Source organism: Ascaphus truei, chromosome 7 (genome assembly GCF_040206685.1).
Source record: "Ascaphus truei isolate aAscTru1 chromosome 7, aAscTru1.hap1, whole genome shotgun sequence".
Classification (NCBI taxonomy): Eukaryota; Metazoa; Chordata; class Amphibia; order Anura; family Ascaphidae; genus Ascaphus; species Ascaphus truei.
In genome coordinates, this window is record NC_134489.1 from 4631935 (window position 1) to 4659845 (window position 27911).

At 47.8% G+C, this 27911-nt stretch overlaps 1 protein-coding gene across 1 annotated transcript in view; it reads left to right on the forward strand.

The window, feature by feature from the left end:
- Positions 1-27911, forward strand: part of EXOSC5 (exosome component 5) — a 57304-nt gene that overhangs the window by 21182 nt on the left and 8211 nt on the right. Inside the window, 2 exon segments of the mRNA XM_075606889.1 lie at positions 24045-24185; positions 26387-26476. Of these exon segments, the coding sequence (XP_075463004.1) occupies positions 24045-24185; positions 26387-26476 (231 nt within the window).

Sequence of the window (27911 nt, forward strand, 5' to 3'; positions counted from 1 at the left end):
GGTTATCTCCTTCTTACAGTGTGCCTGGTTATCTCCTTCTTACAGGGTGCCTGGTTATCTCCTTCTTACAGTGTGCCTGGTTATCTCCTTCTTACAGTGTGCCTGGTTATCTCCTTCTTACAGGGGGCCTGGTTATCTCCTTCTTACAGTGTGCCTGGTTATCTCCTTCTTACAGTGTGCCTGGTTATCTCCTTCTTACAGTGTGCCTGGCTATCTCCTTACAGAGTGCCTGGTTATCTCCTTACAGAGTGCCTGGTTATCTCCTTCTTACAGTGTGCCTGGTTATCTCCTTCTTACAGTGTGCCTGGCTATCTCCTTCTCACAGGGGGCCTGGTTATCTCCTTCTTACAGTGTGCCTGGTTATCTCCTTCTTACAGTGTGCCTGGTTATCTCCTTCTTACAGGGTGCCTGGTTATCTCCTTCTTACAGTGTGCCTGGTTATCTCCTTCTTACAGTGTGCCTGGTTATCTCCTTCTTACAGTGTGCCTGGCTATCTCCTTACAGAGTGCCTGGTTATCTCCTTCTTACAGGGTGCCTGGTTATCTCCTTCTTACAGTGTGCCTGGCTATCTCCTTACAGAGTGCCTGGTTATCTCCTTCTTACAGTGTGCCTGGTTATCTCCTTCTTACAGTGTGCCTGGTTATCTCCTTCTTACAGTGTGCCTGGTTATCTCCTTCTCACAGGGGGCCTGGTTATCTCCTTCTTACAGTGTGCCTGGTTATCTCCTTCTTACAGTGTGCCTGGTTATCTCCTTCTTACAGGGTGCCTGGTTATCTCCTTCTTACAGTGTGCCTGGTTATCTCCTTCTTACAGTGTGCCTGGTTATCTCCTTCTTACAGTGTGCCTGGTTATCTCCTTCTTACAGTGTGCCTGGTTATCTCCTTCTTACAGTGTGCCTGGTTATCTCCTTCTTACAGTGTGCCTGGTTATCTCCTTCTTACAGTGTGCCTGGTTATCTCCTTCTTACAGTGTGCCTGGTTATCTCCTTCTTACAGTGTGCCTGGTTATCTCCTTCTTACAGTGTGCCTGGTTATCTCCTTCTTACAGTGTGCCTGGTTATCTCCTTCTTACAGTGTGCCTGGCTATCTCCTTACAGTGTGCCTGGTTATCTCCTTCTCACAGGGTGCCTGGTTATCTCCTTCTTACAGGGTGCCTGATTATCTCCTTCTTACAGTGTGCCTGGTTATCTCCTTCTTACAGTGTGCCTGGTTATCTCCCTCTTACAGTGTGCCTGGTTATCTCCTTCTTACAGTGTGCCTGGTTATCTCCTTCTTACAGGGTGCCTGGTTATCTCCTTCTTACAGGGTGCCTGGTTATCTCCTTCTTACAGGGTGCCTGGTTATCTCCTTCTTACAGGGTGCCTGGTTATCTCCTTCTTACAGGGTGCCTGGTTATCTCCTTCTTACAGGGTGCCTGGTTATCTCCTTCTTACAGGGTGCCTGGTTATCTCCTTCTTACAGTGTGCCTGGTTATCTCCTTCTTACAGGGTGCCTGGTTATCGCCTTCTTACAGGGTGCCTGGTTATCGCCTTCTTACAGTGTGCCTGGTTATCGCCTTCTTACAGTGTGCCTGGTTATCTCCTTCTTACAGGGTGCCTGGTTATCTCCCTCTTACAGTGTGCCTGGTTATCTCCTTCTTACAGTGTGCCTGGTTATCTCCTTCTTACAGTGTGCCTGGTTATCTCCTTCTTACAGTGTGCTTGGTTATCTCCTTCTTACAGTGTGCCTGGTTATCTCCTTCTTACAGTGTGCCTGGTTATCTCCTTCTTACAGTGTGCCTGGTTATCTCCTTCTTACAGTGTGCCTGGTTATCTCCTTCTTACAGTGTGCCTGGTTATCTCCTTCTTACAGTGTGCCTGGCTATCTCCTTCTTACAGTGTGCCTGGCTATCTCCTTCTTACAGTGTGCCTGGTTATCTCCTTCTTACACGGTGCCTGGTTATCTCCTTCTTACAGTGTGCCTGGTTATCTCCTTCTTACAGGGTGCCTGGTTATCTCCTTCTTACAGGGGGCCTGGTTATCTCCTTCTTACAGTGTGCCTGGTTATCTCCTTCTTACAGTGTGCCTGGCTATCTCCTTCTTACAGTGTGCCTGGCTATCTCCTTCTTACAGTGTGCCTGGTTATCTCCTTCTTACAGTGTGCCTGGTTATCTCCTTCTTACAGTGTGCCTGGTTATCTCCTTCTTACAGTGTGCCTGGTTATCTCCTTCTCACAGGGTGCCTGGTTATCTCCTTCTTACAGTGTGCCTGGTTATCTCCTTCTTACAGTGTGCCTGGTTATCTCCTTCTTACACGGTGCCTGGTTATCTCCTTCTTACACGGTGCCTGGTTATCTCCTTCTTACACGGTGCCTGGTTATCTCCTTCTTACACGGTGCCTGGTTATCTCCTTCTTACAGGGTGCCTGGTTATCTCCTTCTTACAGGGTGCCTGGTTATCTCCTTCTTACAGTGTGCCTGGTTATCTCCTTCTTACAGTGTGCCTGGTTATCTCCTTCTTACAGGGTGCCTGGTTATCTCCTTCTTACAGTGTGCCTGGTTATCTCCTTCTTACAGGGTGCCTGGTTATCTCCTTCTTACAGGGTGCCTGGTTATCTCCTTCTTACAGTGTGCCTGGTTATCTCCTTCTTACAGTGTGCCTGGTTATCTCCTTCTTACACGGTGCCTGGTTATCTCCTTCTTACACGGTGCCTGGTTATCTCCTTCTTACACGGTGCCTGGTTATCTCCTTCTTACACGGTGCCTGGTTATCTCCTTCTTACACGGTGCCTGGTTATCTCCTTCTTACAGTGTGCCTGGTTATCTCCTTCTTACAGTGTGCCTGGTTATCTCCTTCTTACAGGGTGCCTGGTTATCTCCTTCTTACAGGGTGCCTGGTTATCTCCTTCTTACAGGGTGCCTGGTTATCTCCTTCTTACAGTGTGCCTGGTTATCTCCTTCTTACACGGTGCCTGGTTATCTCCTTCTTACACGGTGCCTGGTTATCTCCTTCTTACACGGTGCCTGGTTATCTCCTTCTTACAGTGTGCCTGGTTATCTCCTTCTTACAGTGTGCCTGGTTATCTCCTTCTTACAGTGTGCCTGGTTATCTCCTTCTTACAGGGTGCCTGGTTATCTCCTTCTTACAGTGTGCCTGGTTATCTCCTTCTTACACGGTGCCTGGTTATCTCCTTCTTACAGTGTGCCTGGTTATCTCCTTCTTACACGGTGCCTGGTTATCTCCTTCTTACAGTGTGCCTGGTTATCTCCTTCTTACAGTGTGCCTGGTTATCTCCTTCTTACAGCGTGCCTGGTTATCTCCTTCTTACAGTGTGCCTGGTTATCTCCTTCTCACAGTGTGCCTGGTTATCTCCTTCTTACAGTGTGCCTGGTTATCTCCTTCTTACAGTGTGCCTGGTTATCTCCTTCTTACAGTGTGCCTGGTTATCTCCTTCTTACAGTGTGCCTGGTTATCTCCTTCTTACAGTGTGCCTGGTTATCTCCTTCTTACACAGTGCCTGGTTATCTCCTTCTTACAGTGTGCCTGGTTATCTCCTTCTCACAGTGTGCCTGGTTAACTCCTTCTTACAGTGTGCCTGGTTATCTCCTTCTTACAGTGTGCCTGGTTATCTCCTTCTCACAGGGTGCCTGGTTATCTCCTTCTTACAGTGTGCCTGGTTATCTCCTTCTCACAGTGTGCCTGGTTATCTCCTTCTTACAGTGTGCCTGGTTATCTCCTTCTTACAGTGTGCCTGGTTATCTCCTTCTTACAGTGTGCCTGGTTATCTCCTTCTTACAGTGTGCCGGGTTATCTCCTTCTCACAGGGTGCCTGGTTATCTCCTTCTTACAGTGTGCCTGGTTATCTCCTTCTTACAGGGTGCCTGGTTATCTCCTTCTTACAGTGTGCCTGGTTATCTCCTTCTTACAGGGTGCCTGGTTATCTCCTTCTTACAGTGTGCCTGGTTATCTCCTTCTCACAGGGTGCCTGGTTATCTCCTTCTTACAGTGTGCCTGGTTATCTCCTTCTTACAGTGTGCCTGGTTATCTCCTTCTTACAGTGTGCCTGGTTATCTCCTTCTTACAGTGTGCCTGGTTATCTCCTTCTTACAGGGTGCCTGGTTATCTCCTTCTTACAGGGTGCCTGGTTATCTCCTTCTTACAGTGTGCCTGGTTATCTCCTTCTTACAGTGTGCCTGGTTATCTCCTTCTCACAGGGTGCCTGGTTATCTCCTTCTTACAGGGTGCCTGGTTATCTCCTTCTTACAGTGTGCCTGGTTATCTCCTTCTTACAGTGTGCCTGGTTATCTCCTTCTTACAGTGTGCCTGGTTATCTCCTTCTTACAGTGTGCCTGGTTATCTCCTTCTTACAGTGTGCCTGGTTATCTCCTCCTTACAGTGTGCCTGGTTATCTCCTTCTTACAGGGTGCCTGGCTATCTCCTTCTTACAGTGTGCCTGGTTATCTCCTTCTTACAGAGTGCCTGGTTATCTCCTCCTTACAGTGTGCCTGGTTATCTCCTTCTTACAGTGTGCCTGGTTATCTCCTTCTTACAGTGTGCCTGGTTATCTCCTTCTTACAGTGTGCCTGGTTATCTCCTTCTTACACGGTGCCTGGTTATCTCCTTCTCACAGTGTGCCTGGTTATCTCCTTCTTACAGTGTGCCTGGCTATCTCCTTCTTACAGTGTGCCTGGTTATCTCCTTCTTACACGGTGCCTGGTTATCTCCTTCTTACAGTGTGCCTGGTTATCTCCTTCTTACAGGGTGCCTGGTTATCTCCTTCTTACAGGGTGCCTGGTTATCTCCTTCTCACAGTGTGCCTGGTTATCTCCTTCTTACAGTGTGCCTGGTTATCTCCTTCTTACAGTGTGCCTGGTTATCTCCTTCTTACAGTGTGCCTGGTTATCTCCTTCTTACAGTGTGCCGGGTTATCTCCTTCTCACAGGGTGCCTGGTTATCTCCTTCTTACAGGGTGCCTGGTTATCTCCTTCTTACAGTGTGCCTGGTTATCTCCTTCTTACAGGGTGCCTGGTTATCTCCTTCTTACAGTGTGCCTGGTTATCTCCTTCTCACAGGGTGCCTGGTTATCTCCTTCTTACAGTGTGCCTGGTTATCTCCTTCTTACAGTGTGCCTGGTTATCTCCTTCTTACAGTGTGCCTGGTTATCTCCTTCTTACAGTGTGCCTGGTTATCTCCTTCTTACAGTGTGCCTGGTTATCTCCTTCTTACAGTGTGCCTGGTTATCTCCTTCTTACAGTGTGCCTGGCTATCTCCTTCTTACAGTGTGCCTGGTTATCTCCTTCTTACAGTGTGCCTGGTTATCTCCTTCTTACAGTGTGCCTGGTTATCTCCTTCTTACAGGGTGCCTGGTTATCTCCTTCTTACAGGGTGCCTGGTTATCTCCTTCTTACAGTGTGCCTGGTTATCTCCTTCTTACAGTGTGCCTGGTTATCTCCTTCTCACAGGGTGCCTGGTTATCTCCTTCTTACAGGGTGCCTGGTTATCTCCTTCTTACAGTGTGCCTGGTTATCTCCTTCTCACAGTGTGCCTGGTTATCTCCTTCTCACAGTGTGCCTGGTTATCTCCTTCTTACAGTGTGCCTGGTTATCTCCTTCTTACAGGGTGCCTGGTTATCTCCTTCTTACAGTGTGCCTGGTTATCTCCTTCTTACAGTGTGCCTGGTTATCTCCTTCTTACAGTGTGCCTGGTTATCTCCTTCTTACAGTGTGCCTGGTTATCTCCTTCTTACAGTGTGCCTGGCTATCTCCTTCTTACAGTGTGCCTGGCTATCTCCTTACAGTGTGCCTGGTTATCTCCCTCTTACAGTGTGCCTGGTTATCTCCTTCTTACAGTGTGCCTGGCTATCTCCTTCTTACAGTGTGCCTGGCTATCTCCTTCTTACAGTGTGCCTGGTTATCTCCTTCTTACAGTGTGCCTGGCTATCTCCTCCTTACAGTGTGCCTGGTTATCTCCTTCTTACAGTGTGCCTGGTTATCTCCTCCTTACAGTGTGCCTGGTTATCTCCTTCTTACAGGGTGCCTGGCTATCTCCTTCTTACAGTGTGCCTGGTTATCTCCTTCTTACAGAGTGCCTGGTTATCTCCTCCTTACAGTGTGCCTGGTTATCTCCTTCTTACAGTGTGCCTGGTTATCTCCTTCTTACAGTGTGCCTGGTTATCTCCTTCTTACAGTGTGCCTGGTTATCTCCTTCTTACACGGTGCCTGGTTATCTCCTTCTCACAGTGTGCCTGGTTATCTCCTTCTTACAGTGTGCCTGGCTATCTCCTTCTTACAGTGTGCCTGGTTATCTCCTTCTTACACGGTGCCTGGTTATCTCCTTCTTACAGTGTGCCTGGTTATCTCCTTCTTACAGGGTGCCTGGTTATCTCCTTCTTACAGGGTGCCTGGTTATCTCCTTCTCACAGTGTGCCTGGTTATCTCCTTCTTACAGTGTGCCTGGTTATCTCCTTCTTACAGTGTGCCTGGTTATCTCCTTCTTACAGTGTGCCTGGTTATCTCCTTCTTACAGTGTGCCGGGTTATCTCCTTCTCACAGGGTGCCTGGTTATCTCCTTCTTACAGTGTGCCTGGTTATCTCCTTCTTACAGGGTGCCTGGTTATCTCCTTCTTACAGTGTGCCTGGTTATCTCCTTCTTACAGGGTGCCTGGTTATCTCCTTCTTACAGTGTGCCTGGTTATCTCCTTCTCACAGGGTGCCTGGTTATCTCCTTCTTACAGTGTGCCTGGTTATCTCCTTCTTACAGTGTGCCTGGTTATCTCCTTCTTACAGTGTGCCTGGTTATCTCCTTCTTACAGTGTGCCTGGTTATCTCCTTCTTACAGGGTGCCTGGTTATCTCCTTCTTACAGGGTGCCTGGTTATCTCCTTCTTACAGTGTGCCTGGTTATCTCCTTCTTACAGTGTGCCTGGTTATCTCCTTCTCACAGGGTGCCTGGTTATCTCCTTCTTACAGGGTGCCTGGTTATCTCCTTCTTACAGTGTGCCTGGTTATCTCCTTCTCACAGTGTGCCTGGTTATCTCCTTCTCACAGTGTGCCTGGTTATCTCCTTCTTACACTGTGCCTGGTTATCTCCTTCTTACACTGTGCCTGGTAATCTCCTTCTTACAGTGTGCCTGGTTATCTCCTTCTTACAGTGTGCCTGGTTATCTCCTTCTTACAGTGTGCCTGGTTATCTCCTTCTTACAGTGTGCCTGGTTATCTCCTTCTTACAGTGTGCCTGGTTATCTCCTTCTTACAGTGTGCCTGGCTATCTCCTTACAGTGTGCCTGGTTATCTCCCTCTTACAGTGTGCCTGGTTATCTCCTTCTTACAGTGTGCCTGGCTATCTCCTTCTTACAGTGTGCCTGGCTATCTCCTTCTTACAGTGTGCCTGGTTATCTCCTTCTTACAGTGTGCCTGGTTATCTCCTTCTTACAGTGTGCCTGGTTATCTCCTTCTTACAGTGTGCCTGGTTATCTCCTTCTTACAGTGTGCCTGGTTATCTCCTTCTTACAGTGTGCCTGGTTATCTCCTTCTTACACGGTGCCTGGTTATCTCCTTCTCACAGTGTGCCTGGTTATCTCCTTCTTACAGTGTGCCTGGCTATCTCCTTCTTACAGTGTGCCTGGTTATCTCCTTCTTACACGGTGCCTGGTTATCTCCTTCTTACAGTGTGCCTGGTTATCTCCTTCTTACAGGGTGCCTGGTTATCTCCTTCTTACACTGTGCCTGGTTATCTCCTTCTTACAGTGTGCCTGGTTATCTCCTTCTTACAGTGTGCCTGGTTATCTCCTTCTTACAGTGTGCCTGGTTATCTCCTTCTTACAGTGTGCCTGGCTATCTCCTTCTTACAGTGTGCCTGGTTATCTCCTTCTTACAGTGTGCCTGGTTATCTCCTTCTTACAGGGTGCCTGGTTATCTCCTTCTTACAGGGTGCCTGGTTATCTCCTTCTTACAGTGTGCCTGGTTATCTCCTTCTTACAGTGTGCCTGGTTATCTCCTTCTTACAGTGTGCCTGGTTATCTCCTTCTTACACGGTGCCTGGTTATCTCCTTCTTACACGGTGCCTGGTTATCTCCTTCTTACACGGTGCCTGGTTATCTCCTTCTTACAGTGTGCCTGGCTATCTCCTTCTTACAGTGTGCCTGGCTATCTCCTTCTTACAGTGTGCCTGGTTATCTCCTTCTTACAGTGTGCCTGGCTATCTCCTCCTTACAGTGTGCCTGGTTATCTCCTTCTTACAGAGTGCCTGGTTATCTCCTCCTTACAGTGTGCCTGGTTATCTCCTTCTTACAGGGTGCCTGCTATCTCCTCCTTACAGTGTGCCTGGTTATCTCCTTCTTACAGTGTGCCTGGTTATCTCCTTCTTACAGTGTGCCTGGTTATCTCCTTCTTACAGTGTGCTTGGTTATCTCCTTCTTACAGTGTGCCTGGTTATCTCCTTCTTACAGTGTGCCTGGTTATCTCCTTCTTACAGTGTGCCTGGTTATCTCCTTCTCACACGGTGCCTGGTTATCTCCTTCTCACAGTGTGCCTGGTTATCTCCTTCTTACAGTGTGCCTGGCTATCTCCTTCTTACAGTGTGCCTGGTTATCTCCTTCTTACACGGTGCCTGGTTATCTCCTTCTTACACGGTGCCTGGTTATCTCCTTCTTACAGGGTGCCTGGTTATCTCCTTCTTACAGGGGGCCTGGTTATCTCCTTCTTACAGTGTGCCTGGTTATCTCCTTCTTACAGTGTGCCTGGCTATCTCCTTCTTACAGTGTGCCTGGTTATCTCCTTCTTACAGTGTGCCTGGCTATCTCCTTCTTACAGTGTGCCTGGTTATCTCCTTCTTACAGTGTGCCTGGTTATCTCCTTCTTACAGGGTGCCTGGTTATCTCCTTCTTACAGGGTGCCTGGTTATCTCCTTCTTACAGTGTGCCTGGTTATCTCCTTCTTACAGTGTGCCTGGTTATCTCCTTCTTACAGTGTGCCTGGTTATCTCCTTCTTACAGGGTGCCTGGTTATCTCCTTCTTACAGTGTGCCTGGTTATCTCCTTCTTACAGGGTGCCTGGTTATCTCCTTCTTACAGGGTGCCTGGTTATCTCCTTCTTACAGTGTGCCTGGTTATCTCCTTCTTACAGTGTGCCTGGTTATCTCCTTCTTACACGGTGCCTGGTTATCTCCTTCTTACACGGTGCCTGGTTATCTCCTTCTTACACGGTGCCTGGTTATCTCCTTCTTACACGGTGCCTGGTTATCTCCTTCTTACACGGTGCCTGGTTATCTCCTTCTTACAGTGTGCCTGGTTATCTCCTTCTTACAGGGTGCCTGGTTATCTCCTTCTTACAGTGTGCCTGGTTATCTCCTTCTTACAGGGTGCCTGGTTATCTCCTTCTTACAGGGTGCCTGGTTATCTCCTTCTTACAGTGTGCCTGGTTATCTCCTTCTTACAGTGTGCCTGGTTATCTCCTTCTTACAGTGTGCCTGGTTATCTCCTTCTTACAGTGTGCCTGGTTATCTCCTTCTTACAGTGTGCCTGGTTATCTCCTTCTTACAGTGTGCCTGGTTATCTCCTTCTTACAGCGTGCCTGGTTATCTCCTTCTTACAGTGTGCCTGGTTATCTCCTTCTTACAGGGTGCCTGGCTATCTCCTTACAGAGTGCCTGGTTATCTCCTTCTCACAGTGTGCCTGGTTATCTCCTTCTTACAGTGTGCCTGGTTATCTCCTTCTTACAGTGTGCCTGGTTATCTCCTTCTTACAGTGTGCCTGGTTATCTCCTTCTTACAGTGTGCCTGGTTATCTCCTTCTTACAGTGTGCCTGGTTATCTCCTTCTTACACAGTGCCTGGTTATCTCCTTCTTACAGTGTGCCTGGTTATCTCCTTCTCACAGTGTGCCTGGTTATCTCCTTCTCACAGGGTGCCTGGTTATCTCCTTCTTACAGTGTGCCTGGTTATCTCCTTCTTACAGGGTGCCTGGTTATCTCCTTCTTACAGGGTGCCTGGTTATCTCCTTCTCACAGTGTGCCTGGTTATCTCCTTCTTACAGTGTGCCTGGTTATCTCCTTCTTACAGTGTGCCTGGTTATCTCCTTCTTACAGTGTGCCTGGTTATCTCCTTCTTACAGTGTGCCGGGTTATCTCCTTCTCACAGGGTGCCTGGTTATCTCCTTCTTACAGTGTGCCTGGTTATCTCCTTCTTACAGGGTGCCTGGTTATCTCCTTCTTACAGTGTGCCTGGTTATCTTCTTCTTACAGGGTGCCTGGTTATCTCCTTCTTACAGTGTGCCTGGTTATCTCCTTCTCACAGGGTGCCTGGTTATCTCCTTCTTACAGTGTGCCTGGTTATCTCCTTCTTACAGTGTGCCTGGTTATCTCCTTCTTACAGTGTGCCTGGTTATCTCCTTCTTACAGTGTGCCTGGTTATCTCCTTCTTACAGGGTGCCTGGTTATCTCCTTCTTACAGGGTGCCTGGTTATCTCCTTCTTACAGTGTGCCTGGTTATCTCCTTCTTACAGTGTGCCTGGTTATCTCCTTCTCACAGGGTGCCTGGTTATCTCCTTCTTACAGGGTGCCTGGTTATCTCCTTCTTACAGTGTGCCTGGTTATCTCCTTCTCACAGTGTGCCTGGTTATCTCCTTCTCACAGTGTGCCTGGTTATCTCCTTCTTACAGTGTGCCTGGTTATCTCCTTCTTACAGGGTGCCTGGTTATCTCCTTCTTACAGTGTGCCTGGTTATCTCCTTCTTACAGTGTGCCTGGTTATCTCCTTCTTACAGTGTGCCTGGTTATCTCCTTCTTACAGTGTGCCTGGTTATCTCCTTCTTACAGTGTGCCTGGTTATCTCCTTCTTACAGTGTGCCTGGCTATCTCCTTACAGTGTGCCTGGTTATCTCCCTCTTACAGTGTGCCTGGTTATCTCCTTCTTACAGTGTGCCTGGTTATCTCCTTCTTACAGTGTGCCTGGCTATCTCCTTACAGTGTGCCTGGTTATCTCCCTCTTACAGTGTGCCTGGTTATCTCCTTCTTACAGTGTGCCTGGCTATCTCCTTCTTACAGTGTGCCTGGTTATCTCCTTCTCACAGTGTGCCTGGTTATCTCCTTCTCACAGTGTGCCTGGTTATCTCCTTCTTACAGTGTGCCTGGTTATCTCCTTCTCACAGGGTGCCTGGTTATCTCCTTCTTACAGTGTGCCTGGTTATCTCCTTCTTACAGTGTGCCTGGTTATCTCCTTCTTACAGGGTGCCTGGTTATCTCCTTCTTACAGGGTGCCTGGTTATCTCCTTCTTACAGTGTGCCTGGTTATCTCCTTCTCACAGTGTGCCTGGTTATCTCCTTCTCACAGTGTGCCTGGTTAACTCCTTCTTACAGTGTGCCTGGTTATCTCCTTCTTACAGTGTGCCTGGTTATCTCCTTCTCACAGGGTGCCTGGTTATCTCCTTCTTACAGTGTGCCTGGTTATCTCCTTCTTACAGTGTGCCTGGCTATCTCCTTACAGTGTGCCTGGTTATCTCCCTCTTACAGTGTGCCTGGTTATCTCCTTCTTACAGTGTGCCTGGCTATCTCCTTCTTACAGTGTGCCTGGCTATCTCCTTCTTACAGTGTGCCTGGTTATCTCCTTCTTACAGTGTGCCTGGCTATCTCCTCCTTACAGTGTGCCTGGTTATCTCCTTCTTACAGAGTGCCTGGTTATCTCCTCCTTACAGGGTGCCTGGCTATCTCCTTCTTACAGTGTGCCTGGTTATCTCCTTCTTACAGAGTGCCTGGTTATCTCCTCCTTACAGGGTGCCTGGTTATCTCCTTCTTACAGTGTGCCTGGTTATCTCCTTCTTACAGTGTGCCTGGTTATCTCCTTCTTACAGTGTGCCTGGTTATCTCCTTCTTACAGTGTGCCTGGTTATCTCCTTCTTACAGTGTGCCTGGTTATCTCCTTCTTACAGTGTGCCTGGTTATCTCCTTCTTACATGGTGCCTGGTTATCTCCTTCTCACAGTGTGCCTGGTTATCTCCTTCTTACAGTGTGCCTGGCTATCTCCTTCTTACAGTGTGCCTGGTTATCTCCTTCTTACACGGTGCCTGGTTATCTCCTTCTTACAGTGTGCCTGGTTATCTCCTTCTTACAGGGTGCCTGGTTATCTCCTTCTTACAGGGTGCCTGGTTATCTCCTTCTCACAGTGTGCCTGGTTATCTCCTTCTTACAGTGTGCCTGGTTATCTCCTTCTTACAGTGTGCCTGGTTATCTCCTTCTTACAGTGTGCCTGGTTATCTCCTTCTTACAGTGTGCCGGGTTATCTCCTTCTCACAGGGTGCCTGGTTATCTCCTTCTTACAGGGTGCCTGGTTATCTCCTTCTTACAGGGTGCCTGGTTATCTCCTTCTCACAGTGTGCCTGGTTATCTCCTTCTTACAGGGTGCCTGGTTATCTCCTTCTTACAGTGTGCCTGGTTATCTCCTTCTCACAGGGTGCCTGGTTATCTCCTTCTTACAGTGTGCCTGGCTATCTCCTCCTTACAGTGTGCCTGGTTATCTCCTTCTTACAGAGTGCCTGGTTATCTCCTCCTTACAGTGTGCCTGGTTATCTCCTTCTTACAGTGTGCCTGGTTATCTACTTCTTACAGTGTGCCTGGTTATCTCCTTCTTACAGTGTGCCTGGTTATCTCCTTCTTACAGTGTGCCTGGTTATCTCCTTCTTACAGTGTGCCTGGTTATCTCCTTCTTACAGGGTGCCTGGTTATCTCCTTCTCACAGTGTGCCTGGTTATCTCCTTCTTACAGTGTGCCTGGCTATCTCCTTCTTACAGTGTGCCTGGTTATCTCCTTCTTACACGGTGCCTGGTTATCTCCTTCTTACAGTGTGCCTGGTTATCTCCTTCTTACAGGGTGCCTGGTTATCTCCTTCTTACACTGTGCCTGGTTATCTCCTTCTTACAGTGTGCCTGGTTATCTCCTTCTTACAGTGTGCCTGGTTATCTCCTTCTTACAGTGTGCCTGGTTATCTCCTTCTTACAGTGTGCCTGGTTATCTCCTTCTTACAGTGTGCCTGGTTATCTCCTTCTTACAGTGTGCCTGGCTATCTCCTTCTTACAGTGTGCCTGGTTATCTCCTTCTTACAGTGTGCCTGGTTATCTCCTTCTTACAGGGTGCCTGGTTATCTCCTTCTTACAGGGTGCCTGGTTATCTCCTTCTTACAGTGTGCCTGGTTATCTCCTTCTTACAGTGTGCCTGGTTATCTCCTTCTTACACGGTGCCTGGTTATCTCCTTCTTACACGGTGCCTGGTTATCTCCTTCTTACACGGTGCCTGGTTATCTCCTTCTTACAGTGTGCCTGGTTATCTCCTTCTTACAGTGTGCCTGGTTATCTCCTTCTTACAGTGTGCCTGGTTATCTCCTTCTTACAGGGTGCCTGGTTATCTCCTTCTTACAGTGTGCCTGGTTATCTCCTTCTTACACGGTGCCTGGTTATCTCCTTCTTACAGTGTGCCTGGTTATCTCCTTCTTACACGGTGCCTGGTTATCTCCTTCTTACACGGTGCCTGGTTATCTCCTTCTTACACGGTGCCTGGTTATCTCCTTCTTACAGTGTGCCTGGTTATCTCCTTCTTACAGCGTGCCTGGTTATCTCCTTCTTACAGCGTGCCTGGTTATCTCCTTCTTACAGTGTGCCTGGCTATCTCCTTACAGAGTGCCTGGTTATCTCCTTCTCACAGTGTGCCTGGTTATCTCCTTCTTACAGTGTGCCTGGTTATCTCCTTCTTACAGTGTGCCTGGTTATCTCCTTCTTACAGTGTGCCTGGTTATCTCCTTCTTACAGTGTGCCTGGTTATCTCCTTCTTACAGTGTGCCTGGTTATCTCCTTCTCACAGTGTGCCTGGTTAACTCCTTCTTACAGTGTGCCTGGTTAACTCCTTCTTACAGTGTGCCTGGTTATCTCCTTCTTACAGTGTGCCTGGTTATCTCCTTCTCACAGGGTGCCTGGTTATCTCCTTCTTACAGTGTGCCTGGTTATCTCCTTCTTACAGGGTGCCTGGTTATCTCCTTCTTACAGGGTGCCTGGTTATCTCCTTCTTACAGTGTGCCTGGTTATCTCCTTCTCACAGTGTGCCTGGTTATCTCCTTCTCACAGTGTGCCTGGTTAACTCCTTCTTACAGTGTGCCTGGTTATCTCCTTCTTACAGTGTGCCTGGTTATCTCCTTCTCACAGGGTGCCTGGTTATCTCCTTCTTACAGTGTGCCTGGTTATCTCCTTCTTACAGTGTGCCTGGTTATCTCCTTCTTACAGTGTGCCTGGTTATCTCCCTCTTACAGTGTGCCTGGTTATCTCCTTCTTACAGTGTGCCTGGCTATCTCCTTACAGTGTGCCTGGTTATCTCCTTCTCACAGTGTGCCTGGTTATCTCCTTCTTACAGGGTGCCTGGTTATCTCCTTCTTACAGTGTGCCTGGTTATCTCCTTCTTACAGTGTGCCTGGTTATCTCCTTCTTACAGTGTGCCTGGTTATCTCCTTCTTACAGTGTGCCTGGTTATCTCCTTCTTACAGTGTGCCTGGTTATCTCCTTCTTACAGTGTGCCTGGTTATCTCCTTCTTACAGTGTGCCTGGCTATCTCCTTACAGTGTGCCTGGTTATCTCCCTCTTACAGTGTGCCTGGTTATCTCCTTCTTACAGTGTGCCTGGCTATCTCCTTCTTACAGTGTGCCTGGCTATCTCCTTCTTACAGTGTGCCTGGCTATCTCCTTCTTACAGTGTGCCTGGCTATCTCCTCCTTACAGTGTGCCTGGTTATCTCCTTCTTACAGAGTGCCTGGTTATCTCCTCCTTACAGTGTGTCTGGTTATCTCCTTCTTACAGGGTGCCTGGCTATCTCCTTCTTACAGTGTGCCTGGTTATCTCCTTCTTAAAGAGTGCCTGGTTATCTCCTCCTTACAGTGTGCCTGGTTATCTCCTTCTTACAGTGTGCCTGGTTATCTCCTTCTTACAGTGTGCCTGGTTATCTCCTTCTCACAGGGTGCCTGGTTATCTCCTTCTTACAGTGTGCCTGGTTATCTCCTTCTTACAGTGTGCCTGGTTATCTCCTTCTTACAGGGTGCCTGGTTATCTCCTTCTTACAGGGTGCCTGGTTATCTCCTTCTTACAGTGTGCCTGGTTATCTCCTTCTCACAGTGTGCCTGGTTATCTCCTTCTCACAGTGTGCCTGGTTAACTCCTTCTTACAGTGTGCCTGGTTATCTCCTTCTTACAGTGTGCCTGGTTATCTCCTTCTCACAGGGTGCCTGGTTATCTCCTTCTTACAGTGTGCCTGGTTATCTCCTTCTTACAGTGTGCCTGGCTATCTCCTTACAGTGTGCCTGGTTATCTCCCTCTTACAGTGTGCCTGGTTATCTCCTTCTTACAGGGTGCCTGGCTATCTCCTTCTTACAGTGTGCCTGGTTATCTCCTTCTTACAGGGTGCCTGGTTATCTCCTTCTTACAGGGTGCCTGGTTATCTCCTTCTTACAGTGTGCCTGGTTATCTCCTTCTCACAGTGTGCCTGGTTATCTCCTTCTCACAGTGTGCCTGGTTAACTCCTTCTTACAGTGTGCCTGGTTATCTCCTTCTTACAGTGTGCCTGGTTATCTCCTTCTTACAGTGTGCCTGGTTATCTCCCTCTTACAGTGTGCCTGGTTATCTCCTTCTTACAGTGTGCCTGGCTATCTCCTTACAGTGTGCCTGGTTATCTCCCTCTTACAGTGTGCCTGGTTATCTCCTTCTTACGGTGTGCCTGGCTATCTCCTTCTTACAGTGTGCCTGGCTATCTCCTTCTTACAGTGTGCCTGGTTATCTCCTTCTTACAGTGTGCCTGGTTATCTCCTTCTTACAGGGTGCCTGGCTATCTCCTTCTTACAGTGTGCCTGGTTATCTCCTTCTTACAGTGTGCCTGGCTATCTCCTTCTTACAGTGTGCCTGGTTATCTCCTTCTTACAGAGTGCCTGGTTATCTCCTCCTTACAGTGTGCCTGGTTATCTCCTTCTTACAGTGTGCCTGGTTATCTCCTTCTTACAGTGTGCCTGGTTATCTCCTTCTTACAGTGTGCCTGGTTATCTCCTTCTTACAGTGTGCCTGGTTATCTCCTTCTTACAGTGTGCCTGGTTATCTCCTTCTTACACGGTGCCTGGTTATCTCCTTCTCACAGTGTGCCTGGTTATCTCCTTCTTACAGTGTGCCTGGCTATCTCCTTCTTACAGTGTGCCTGGTTATCTCCTTCTTACACGGTGCCTGGTTATCTCCTTCTTACAGGGTGCCTGGTTATCTCCTTCTCACAGTGTGCCTGGTTATCTCCTTCTTACAGTGTGCCTGGTTATCTCCTTCTTACAGTGTGCCTGGTTATCTCCTTCTTACAGTGTGCCTGGTTATCTCCTTCTTACAGTGTGCCGGGTTATCTCCTTCTCACAGGGTGCCTGGTTATCTCCTTCTTACAGTGTGCCTGGTTATCTCCTTCTTACAGGGTGCCTGGTTATCTCCTTCTTACAGTGTGCCTGGTTATCTCCTTCTTACAGGGTGCCTGGTTATCTCCTTCTTACAGTGTGCCTGGTTATCTCCTTCTCACAGGGTGCCTGGTTATCTCCTTCTTACAGTGTGCCTGGTTATCTCCTTCTTACAGTGTGCCTGGTTATCTCCTTCTTACAGTGTGCCTGGTTATCTCCTTCTTACAGTGTGCCTGGTTATCTCCTTCTTACAGGGTGCCTGGTTATCTCCTTCTTACAGGGTGCCTGGTTATCTCCTTCTTACAGTGTGCCTGGTTATCTCCTTCTTACAGTGTGCCTGGTTATCTCCTTCTCACAGGGTGCCTGGTTATCTCCTTCTCACAGGGTGCCTGGTTATCTCCTTCTTACAGTGTGCCTGGTTATCTCCTTCTCACAGTGTGCCTGGTTATCTCCTTCTCACAGTGTGCCTGGTTATCTCCTTCTTACACTGTGCCTGGTTATCTCCTTCTTACACTGTGCCTGGTAATCTCCTTCTTACAGTGTGCCTGGTTATCTCCTTCTTACAGGGTGCCTGGTTATCTCCTTCTTACAGGGTGCCTGGTTATCTCCTTCTTACAGTGTGCCTGGTTATCTCCTTCTTACAGTGTGCCTGGTTATCTCCTTCTTACAGTGTGCCTGGTTATCTCCTTCTTACAGTGTGCCTGGTTATCTCCTTCTTACAGTGTGCCTGGCTATCTCCTTACAGTGTGCCTGGTTATCTCCCTCTTACAGTGTGCCTGGTTATCTCCTTCTTACAGTGTGCCTGGCTATCTCCTTCTTACAGTGTGCCTGGCTATCTCCTTCTTACAGTGTGCCTGGCTATCTCCTTCTTACAGTGTGCCTGGCTATCTCCTCCTTACAGTGTGCCTGGTTATCTCCTTCTTACAGAGTGCCTGGTTATCTCCTCCTTACAGTGTGCCTGGTTATCTCCTTCTTACAGGGTGCCTGGCTATCTCCTTCTTACAGTGTGCCTGGTTATCTCCTTCTTAAAGAGTGCCTGGTTATCTCCTCCTTACAGTGTGCCTAGTTATCTCCTTCTTACAGTGTGCCTGGTTATCTCCTTCTTACAGTGTGCCTGGTTATCTCCTTCTTACAGTGTGCCTGGTTATCTCCTTCTTACAGTGTGCCTGGTTATCTCCTTCTTACACGGTGCCTGGTTATCTCCTTCTCACAGTGTGCCTGGTTATCTCCTTCTTACAGTGTGCCTGGCTATCTCCTTCTTACAGTGTGCCTGGTTATCTCCTTCTTACACGGTGCCTGGTTATCTCCTTCTTACAGTGTGCCTGGTTATCTCCTTCTTACAGGGTGCCTGGTTATCTCCTTCTTACACTGTGCCTGGTTATCTCCTTCTTACACTGTGCCTGGTTATCTCCTTCTTACAGTGTGCCTGGTTATCTCCTTCTTACAGTGTGCCTGGTTATCTCCTTCTTACAGTGTGCCTGGTTATCTCCTTCTTACAGTGTGCCTGGTTATCTCCTTCTTACAGTGTGCCTGGTTATCTCCTTCTTACACGGTGCCTGGTTATCTCCTTCTCACAGTGTGCCTGGTTATCTCCTTCTTACAGTGTGCCTGGCTATCTCCTTCTTACAGTGTGCCTGGTTATCTCCTTCTTACACGGTGCCTGGTTATCTCCTTCTTACAGTGTGCCTGGTTATCTCCTTCTTACAGGGTGCCTGGTTATCTCCTTCTTACACTGTGCCTGGTTATCTCCTTCTTACACTGTGCCTGGTTATCTCCTTCTTACAGTGTGCCTGGTTATCTCCTTCTTACAGTGTGCCTGGTTATCTCCTTCTTACAGGGTGCCTGGTTATCTCCTTCTTACACTGTGCCTGGTTATCTCCTTCTTACACTGTGCCTGGTTATCTCCTTCTTACAGTGTGCCTGGTTATCTCCTTCTTACAGTGTGCCTGGTTATCTCCTTCTTACAGTGTGCCTGGCTATCTCCTTCTTACAGTGTGCCTGGTTATCTCCTTCTTACAGTGTGCCTGGTTATCTCCTTCTTACAGGGTGCCTGGTTATCTCCTTCTTACAGGGTGCCTGGTTATCTCCTTCTTACAGTGTGCCTGGTTATCTCCTTCTTACAGTGTGCCTGGTTATCTCCTTCTTACACGGTGCCTGGTTATCTCCTTCTTACACGGTGCCTGGTTATCTCCTTCTTACACGGTGCCTGGTTATCTCCTTCTTACACGGTGCCTGGTTATCTCCTTCTTACAGTGTGCCTGGTTATCTCCTTCTTACAGTGTGCCTGGTTATCTCCTTCTTACAGGGTGCCTGGTTATCTCCTTCTTACAGTGTGCCTGGTTATCTCCTTCTTACACGGTGCCTGGTTATCTCCTTCTTACAGTGTGCCTGGTTATCTCCTTCTTACACGGTGCCTGGTAATCTCCTTCTTACACGGTGCCTGGTTATCTCCTTCTTACACGGTGCCTGGTTATCTCCTTCTTACAGTGTGCCTGGTTATCTCCTTCTTACAGTGTGCCTGGTTATCTCCTTCTTACAGCGTGCCTGGTTATCTCCTTCTTACAGTGTGCCTGGTTATCTCCTTCTTACAGGGTGCCTGGCTATCTCCTTACAGAGTGCCTGGTTATCTCCTTCTCACAGTGTGCCTGGTTATCTCCTTCTTACAGTGTGCCTGGTTATCTCCTTCTTACAGTGTGCCTGGTTATCTCCTTCTTACAGTGTGCCTGGTTATCTCCTTCTTACAGTGTGCCTGGTTATCTCCTTCTTACAGTGTGCCTGGTTATCTCCTTCTTACACAGTGCCTGGTTATCTCCTTCTTACAGTGTGCCTGGTTATCTCCTTCTCACAGTGTGCCTGGTTAACTCCTTCTTACAGTGTGCCTGGTTATCTCCTTCTTACAGTGTGCCTGGTTATCTCCTTCTCACAGGGTGCCTGGTTATCTCCTTCTTACAGTGTGCCTGGTTATCTCCTTCTTACAGTGTGCCTGGTTATCTCCTTCTTACAGGGTGCCTGGTTATCTCCTTCTTACAGGGTGCCTGGTTATCTCCTTCTTACAGTGTGCCTGGTTATCTCCTTCTCACAGGGTGCCTGGTTATCTCCTTCTTACAGTGTGCCTGGTTATCTCCTTCTTACAGTGTGCCTGGTTATCTCCTTCTTACAGTGTGCCGGGTTATCTCCTTCTCACAGGGTGCCTGGTTATCTCCTTCTTACAGGGTGCCTGGTTATCTCCTTCTTACAGTGTGCCTGGTTATCTCCTTCTTACATGGTGCCTGGTTATCTCCTTCTTACAGTGTGCCTGGTTATCTCCTTCTCACAGGGTGCCTGGTTATCTCCTTCTTACAGTGTGCCTGGTTATCTCCTTCTTACAGTGTGCCTGGTTATCTCCTTCTTACAGTGTGCCTGGTTATCTCCTTCTTACAGTGTGCCTGGTTATCTCCTTCTTACAGGGTGCCTGGTTATCTCCTTCTTACAGGGTGCCTGGTTATCTCCTTCTTACAGTGTGCCTGGTTATCTCCTTCTTACAGTGTGCCTGGTTATCTCCTTCTTACAGGGTGCCTGGTTATCTCCTTCTTACAGTGTGCCTGGTTATCTCCTTACAGTGTGCCTGGTTATCTCCTTCTTACAGTGTGCCTGGTTATCTCCTTCTTACAGGGTGCCTGGTTATCTCCTTCTTACAGTGTGCCTGGTTATCTCCTTCTTACAGGGTGCCTGGCTATCTCCTTCTCACAGTGTGCCTGGTTATCTCCTTCTTACAGTGTGCCTGGTTATCTCCTTCTTACAGTGTGCCTGGTTATCTCCTTCTTACAGTGTGCCTGGTTATCTCCTTCTTACAGGGTGCCTGGTTATCTCCTTCTTACAGGGTGCCTGGTTATCTCCTTCTTACAGTGTGCCTGGTTATCTCCTTCTTACAGTGTGCCTGGTTATCTCCTTCTTACAGGGTGCCTGGTTATCTCCTTCTTACAGTGTGCCTGGTTATCTCCCTCTTACAGTGTGCCTGGTTATCTCCCTCTTACAGTACAGTGTGCCTGGTTATCTCCTTCTTTCAGGGTGCCTGGTTATCTCCTTCTTACAGTGTGCCTGGTTATCTCCTTCTTACAGGGTGCCTGGTTATCTCCTTCTTACAGTGTGCCTGGTTATCTCCTTCTCACAGGGTGCCTGGTTATCTCCTTCTTACAGTGTGCCTGGTTATCTCCTTCTTACAGTGTGCCTGGTTATCTCCTTCTTTACAGTGTGCCTGGTTATCTCCTTCTTACAGTGTGCCTGGCTATCTCCTTCTTACAGTGTGCCTGGTTATCTCCTTCTTACAGTGTGCCTGGTTATCTCCTTCTTACAGGGTGCCTGGTTATCTCCTTCTTACAGTGTGCCTGGTTATCTCCTTACAGTGTGCCTGGTTATCTCCTTCTTACAGTGTGCCTGGTTATCTCCTTCTTACAGTGTGCCTGGTTATCTCCTTCTTACAGGGTGCCTGGTTATCTCCTTCTTACAGTGTGCCTGGTTATCTCCTTCTTACAGGGTGCCTGGCTATCTCCTTCTCACAGTGTGCCTGGTTATCTCCTTCTTACAGTGTGCCTGGCTATCTCCTTCTTACAGTGTGCCTGGTTATCTCCTTCTTACAGTGTGCCTGGTTATCTCCTTCTTACACGGTGCCTGGTTATCTCCTTCTTGCACGGTGCCTGGTTATCTCCTTCTTACAGTGTGCCTGGTTATCTCCTTCTTACAGTGTGCCTGGTTATCTCCTTCTTACAGTGTGCCTGGTTATCTCCTTCTTACAGTGTGCCTGGTTATCTCCTTCTTACAGAGTGCCTGGTTATCTCCTTCTTACAGGGTGCCTGGTTATCTCCTTCTTACAGTGTGCCTGGTTATCTCCCTCTTACAGTGTGCCTGGTTATCTCCCTCTTACAGTACAGTGTGCCTGGTTATCTCCTTCTTACAGTGTGCCTGGTTATCTCCTTCTCACAGTGTGCCTGGTTATCTCCTTCTTACAGTGTGCCTGGCTATCTCCTTCTTACAGTGTGCCTGGTTATCTCCTTCTTACAGTGTGCCTGGTTATCTCCTTCTTACACGGTGCCTGGTTATCTCCTTCTTACAGGGTGCCTGGTTATCTCCTTCTTACAGTGTGCCTGGTTATCTCCTTCTTACAGTGTGCCTGGTTATCTCCTTCTTACACGGTGCCTGGTTATCTCCTTCTTACACGGTGCCTGGTTATCTCCTTCTTACAGTGTGCCTGGTTATCTCCTTCTTACAGTGTGCCTGGCTATCTCCTTCTTACAGTGTGCCTGGCTATCTCCTTCTCACAGTGTGCCTGGTTATCTCCTTCTCACAGTGTGCCTGGTTATCTCCTTCTTACAGTGTGCCTGGTTATCTCCTTCTCACAGTGTGCCTGGTTATCTCCTTCTTACACGGTGCCTGGTTATCTCCTTCTTACAGTGTGCCTGGCTATCTCCTTCTTACAGTGTGCCTGGTTATCTCCTTCTTACAGGGTGCCTGGTTATCTCCTTCTTACAGTGTGCCTGGTTATCTCCTTCTTACACGGTGCCTGGTTATCTCCTTCTTACAGTGTGCCTGGCTATCTCCTTCTTACAGTGTGCCTGGTTATCTCCTTCTTACAGTGTGCCTGGTTATCTCCTTCTTACAGGGTGCCTGGTTATCTCCTTCTTACAGGGTGCCTGGTTATCTCCTTCTTACACGGTGCCTGGTTATCTCCTTCTTACACGGTGCCTGGTTATCTCCTTCTTACACGGTGCCTGGTTATCTCCTTCTTACACGGTGCCTGGTTATCTCCTTCTTACAGTGTGCCTGGCTATCTCCTTCTTACAGTGTGCCTGGCTATCTCCTTCTCACAGTGTGCCTGGTTATCTCCTTCTCACAGTGTGCCTGGTTATCTCCTTCTTACACGGTGCCTGGTTATCTCCTTCTTACAGTGTGCCTGGTTATCTCCTTCTTACAGTGTGCCTGGTTATCTCCTTCTTACAGTGTGCCTGGTTATCTCCTTCTTACAGTGTGCCTGGTTATCTCCTTCTTACAGTGTGCCTGGTTATCTCCTTCTTACAGGGTGCCTGGTTATCTCCTTCTTACAGTGTGCCTGGTTATCTCCTTCTTACAGTGTGCCTGGTTATCTCCTTCTTACAGTGTGCCTGGCTATCTCCTTCTTACAGTGTGCCTGGTTATCTCCTTCTTACACGGTGCCTGGTTATCTCCTTCTTACAGTGTGCCTGGTTATCTCCTTCTTACAGTGTGCCTGGTTATCTCCTTCTTACAGGGTGCCTGGTTATCTCCTTCTTACAGTGTGCCTGGTTATCTCCTTCTTACAGTGTGCCTGGTTATCTCCTTCTTACAGGGTGCCTGGTTATCTCCTTCTTACAGTGTGCCTGGTTATCTCCTTCTTACAGTGTGCCTGGTTATCTCCTTCTTACAGGGTGCCTGGTTATCTCCTTCTTACACTGTGTTTGGTTATCTCCTTCTTACAGTGTGCCTGGTTATCTCCTTCTTACAGTGTGCCTGGTTATCTCCTTCTTACAGTGTGCCTGGTTATCTCCTTCTTACAGTGTGCCTGGTTATCTCCCTTTCCAGTAAATTCAATGCATCCTGGGTTTGTTCTTTGATTCTGGGTGAGGTCACGTTTTTTTATCTTGATAGATCTATATGCTCAGTCCATGTTTTACCGCCCTGGAGTTCTAGATCAGGTTTTGTTTGGTGGTTAAGCCCCTTCCACATGCTCCAGAAAGAGTTGTCTATTGTCTCCTGGATCTGGGGCAGCTTTATCCCCAGATGTGCCGTGTTTGTGTGGGTTGCGCAGTATTCCCTCCGTGTATGCTGAGCGCTGCTCTAAGAGACTGTGTTTCAAGTTAAATTCTCTTACACCAGGTTTGCTAGGTGTTCTGGTTTTGTTTTTATTGTATGTCTTTATGTAGCGCCAAAAGTGTACTCAGCGCTTCACAAAGAATACAGTACAGGGAACTATAATACAATCGGCGCAGCAAAATCAGACAATAGGAAAGGAGATCCTTATTTATTCCGGAACACGGTGTCCCTGGTCCCGTTGCTGTGCTGTTGTGCGCTGCAGTAACATCTCGGCGAAGCTTTGACCCTGTTCTTTCCTCCCTTGTTTCTCCTGCCTTCCCCTCCTCCTGAACCTGGTCTGGGACATTTTGTTGCGGCTGTTTCACCGCGACCAAATGACTGCCGGCGTTTTGCCGCTGCTCACCTCGCCGCCGGAGCACTTTGCCACTTCACCACTATGGTAAGTGACTAACCTTACCCTGATACCCCGTAATATTAACCCCTAATACGAACGCTACCTCCAACCCTAAGCCATTACCTTATCTGCTTAAATCCGTAAAGTTAACCCCTACACTAACCACTAAAACCCCTAAAACGGACGCCCTGCCCTAACTATTAAAACCACTAAAGTTAACCCCTACCCTAAAACGAACCCCCTACACAAATACGCCTTCTCTACAAGATGCCGGTGGCGGAGGGTCCCACTGCGGCTAAACGCCAGCGGGGATTGGTCATAGCAGATGGCTGCAACCAAATGTCCCATTGTGCCATGTGGTGTAGGCCACGTGTTCGTGGCGTCCCGAGCCTTCCTGTGCTCGCTGCTTTTCCAGGCACCTTCCCTTAACCACTCTACCAGTTGCTTTCCTGCTGCTTGAATGCTGCCTGCATGAGCCTGATGGACGCTGGGCTCCCCATGAAGTCTCTGTTCTGTGGGGTCACCTGCGTCCTGGACTGTGACGGGCACCTGACACTGGACCCCACGGCCAAGCAGGAGAAGGTGGGTGCATCAAGGGACATAAAGGGTTAAAATAAATGCCATTTAAAAAACTTTTCAGGGGAATTAACTTAATTAGAAATATTCAAGTAACTGTGGACTTGAGAGAGGCTTGTGTGAAAGCCGAAATGTTGATGAATGAAATAATACTTTTTCTAATATTTGAAGTCCTGTGAGTGCCCGAGTTGAGTGCCCGAGTTGAGTGCCCGAGTTCCTCCACCTGACACTGTTGCTTATTCCCAGGGGCTCCCAGGCTTGGCACTCTAGCTGTGTGCGCTGCAGATTATGTGAGGCGCGCGTTGTTTTTTTTAAGGCAGAAGTCTTGCTTGAGCATACGGTGCAGTTCAACAAGATAGGAGTCCTTCACCATCCCAATTTGGACAAGAAGAAGAATTTACATTGATAGCACTCAAAAAATGAGATATGGTCACAAAGACATTACAAAAACGTATTTTTTTAAAATTTTTGCACATAAACCATGTTTTGGACATCACAGCCCTCCTCGTTTAGTGCTACCAATGTAAATGCTTCTATGCATAGTGGTTTGCAGAAGTCTTCACCCCTACCAATAATGTCACATTTTGTTGAATTACAAATAATGTATGCACAGTTTTTTTATTTTTATTTTTTAAATAACTTTTTTTTATACAAAGTTGTAGTGGTTACACGTCACACTGTCCTATGAGGAGGAGGTTACACGTCACACTGTCCTATGAGGAGGAGGTTACACGTCACACTGTCCTATGAGGAGGAGGTTACACGTCACACTGTCCTATGAGGAGGAGGTTACACATCACACTGTTCTATGAGGAGGAGGTTACACGGCACACTGTCCTATGAGGAGGAGGTTACACGTCACACTGTCCTATGAGGAGGAGGTTACACGTCACACTGTCCTATGAGGAGGAGGTTACACGTCACACTGTCCTATGAGGAGGAGGTTACACGTCACACTGTTCTATGAGGAGGAGGTTACACGTCACACTGTCCTATGAGGAGGAGGTTACACGTCACACTGTCCTATGAGGAGGAGGTTACACGTCACACTGTTCTATGAGGAGGAGGTTACACGGCACACTGTCCTATGAGGAGGAGGTTACACGTCACACTGTCCTATGAGGAGGAGGTTACACGTCCCACTGTCCTATGAGGAGGAGGTTACACGTCACACTGTCCTATGAGGAGGAGGTTACACGTCACACTGTTCTATGAGGAGGAAGTTACACGTCACACTGTCCTATGAGGAGGGGGTTACACGGCACACTATTCTATGAGGAGGGGGTTACACGGCACACTGTTCTATGAGGAGGGGGTTACACGGCACACTGTTCTATGAGGAGGAGGTTAAACGTCAGCAAAGGAAATGTTCTGGTTGCATAAGTATTCAGCCCCTGCTTGGTAGAAGCACTTGGTGTGGTTGAACATGCAGATAATTAATGTACTTGAGAGGCCCAGTCACAGTCTAGCTTTGAATCTAATTGAAGGTTTATGGCGAGGCGTGAAGACTGCAGTCCATCTACGATCCCCAACAAACTTGGCAGGACTGGATCCATTTTCCCGTGAAGAATGGGCAAAAATGTCACCATCCCACTGCAAAGCTCGGAGAGACCTATACAGAAAGACTTGGCAGTAATTGCTGCAAAAGGTGTTTTTACCAAGTACTGACTTCAGCAAGCAGTACATTTTATTCTGTACGCTTCCTTTGCTGACATTTTACCACCTCCTCGTATAACACTGTTCGTTTTAAGCATTATAGAATTGTAGCTTTGAATAAAAAAAAAATGTAGTTTGAAAAACAGTGTATACATTATTTTGTCATTCAACAAAATGTTGCCATTATTGGTGGGGGGTGAATACTTCTGCAAACGTGTGTATAACCCCCCCCCCCCGTATGCAGGTGGCCCCTCCACTAATGAAGAAGGTAAGTTGCCCAGGTGCACTCCAATTTTGCCATAGAACTTTGTAGGTTGAAATAGGCACTCGCAGGTCTGTTCAGATGAACAAATGGTTTGTGTATTTTATTCATTTTTTAACATTGACTAAAAGGACCTTTTGAAATAAATAATACAAGCTATTCACCCCACTGTCATAGAGGACTATAACACACTGCCCTGCTCAGCCCTCTGGCATTGGAGCAGCTAATAGCAGAAAACACACAGGCTTTAGCTCAGGCCGGCGTTAATGTTTCTTCTCTGCGTCACCAGGAGAGCAGAGCGCTGTTAACTTTCGCTTTAGAGAGTGTGGAGAAGAAAGTGTTAATGATGTCAACTAGAGGAGCATATTCTAACACAGAGGTAAGTTACCGCCCCTACCCCACGAACATCAGACACATACCTCTCACCCCTTCCTAATACACAGGAAGGGGTGTGAGGTATGTGTCCCTGATGTCTAATACACAGGTATCAGGGACACATACCTCTCACCCCTTTCTAACATACAGACATCAGGACACGTACCTCTCACCTCCAAATACATAGACAAAAGGGACACACACCCCTCACCCCCTCCTAACACAGACATCAGAGGGGCATGCCTCTCACCCTCTCCCTTATACACACACATCGTGACACATACATCCCGACCCTTTCTAATACACAGACCTCAGGGACACATTCCTCCTGCGCACCCCTCCCCCTTAATATACCGAAGTCTGGGGCACGTACCTGTTGCCCCCTCCCCATACCCAGGCACTGGGACGCACCTCATCTGCAAGAGTTTCACAGATGCTCATGAAGATGACATTTTTGGCTCCTTTATCTCTCCTTCTCCCTCTTCCCACGTTCCTCTCCATGGAGAGCATCCTTTAATGGCTCGGAGCGGAGTCCTTGCCTGGGACAATTAGGATTTCTAAATGCGTTATCGAGCACAGACAGGAGAAAGGAGGCATTAATTAGACAAATGTTCCTTTCGATAGTAGGTTCCTGACAGCCACTGAATTTTAATCATCTCTGATGTTAAACCTTATAGTGCTGGAAGGATGCAAGTTTGTGCTTTCTATCACTACTTTCGTATGAACCACATTGGCAGCAGAAGGCTTAAAGAAATTGTGTTTTTTTTTTTATTATTATTATTATTAACTTTGAGACTAAAAAAGATGTAAAATAGAAAAAATACTCTGAAATATTTTTTTAAATCCAATAGAAGCCATTAACCCCATTTGCACATAGATATATGCTTTTGAGGACCGTAAGGCCGTTTTTTTTTTTTTACACTGCTGGGAGTGTGCGCGACATAATGAATGTGTCTGTTGGTGAGTGTCGTCCTGCACATGTGAGTGTTCTCTTTACGTGTGTTTGTTTGTTTTCCCTCCCAACTTCTCTGCAAGTCTCCGGAACACCCTAGGAGGACTTTGGAGATTTAAGGGGTTTACACCGGCTCTCCGAGAACTCCGCAATAACTCTCTGGAACCAAAGCCGGGATCATATTGATATAGCCCTCGGTCTCCATCCAGCAACAATCCCAGAGCGGATTGTCTTTGGGGTCCAATCAGCACGTGAGTGCTTGCCTGTATTGGACCAATCCTGAGTGAGTGAGGTTACCGAACTTGCAGGGGAGGGCTTTATTTGAGCGGGGCTTTTGAACGAACCAATGGGAATCGTGACTACTGAGCACAGTCTGAGCAACGGTTCCCCTTGTCCTCCCAATACCCCCCAAAGATATAGCCGACTCCGTATCTGGCTCGAACAATGGTCCCTCTGTGGTAAGCCATTTTCCCACACTTGAGTCCAC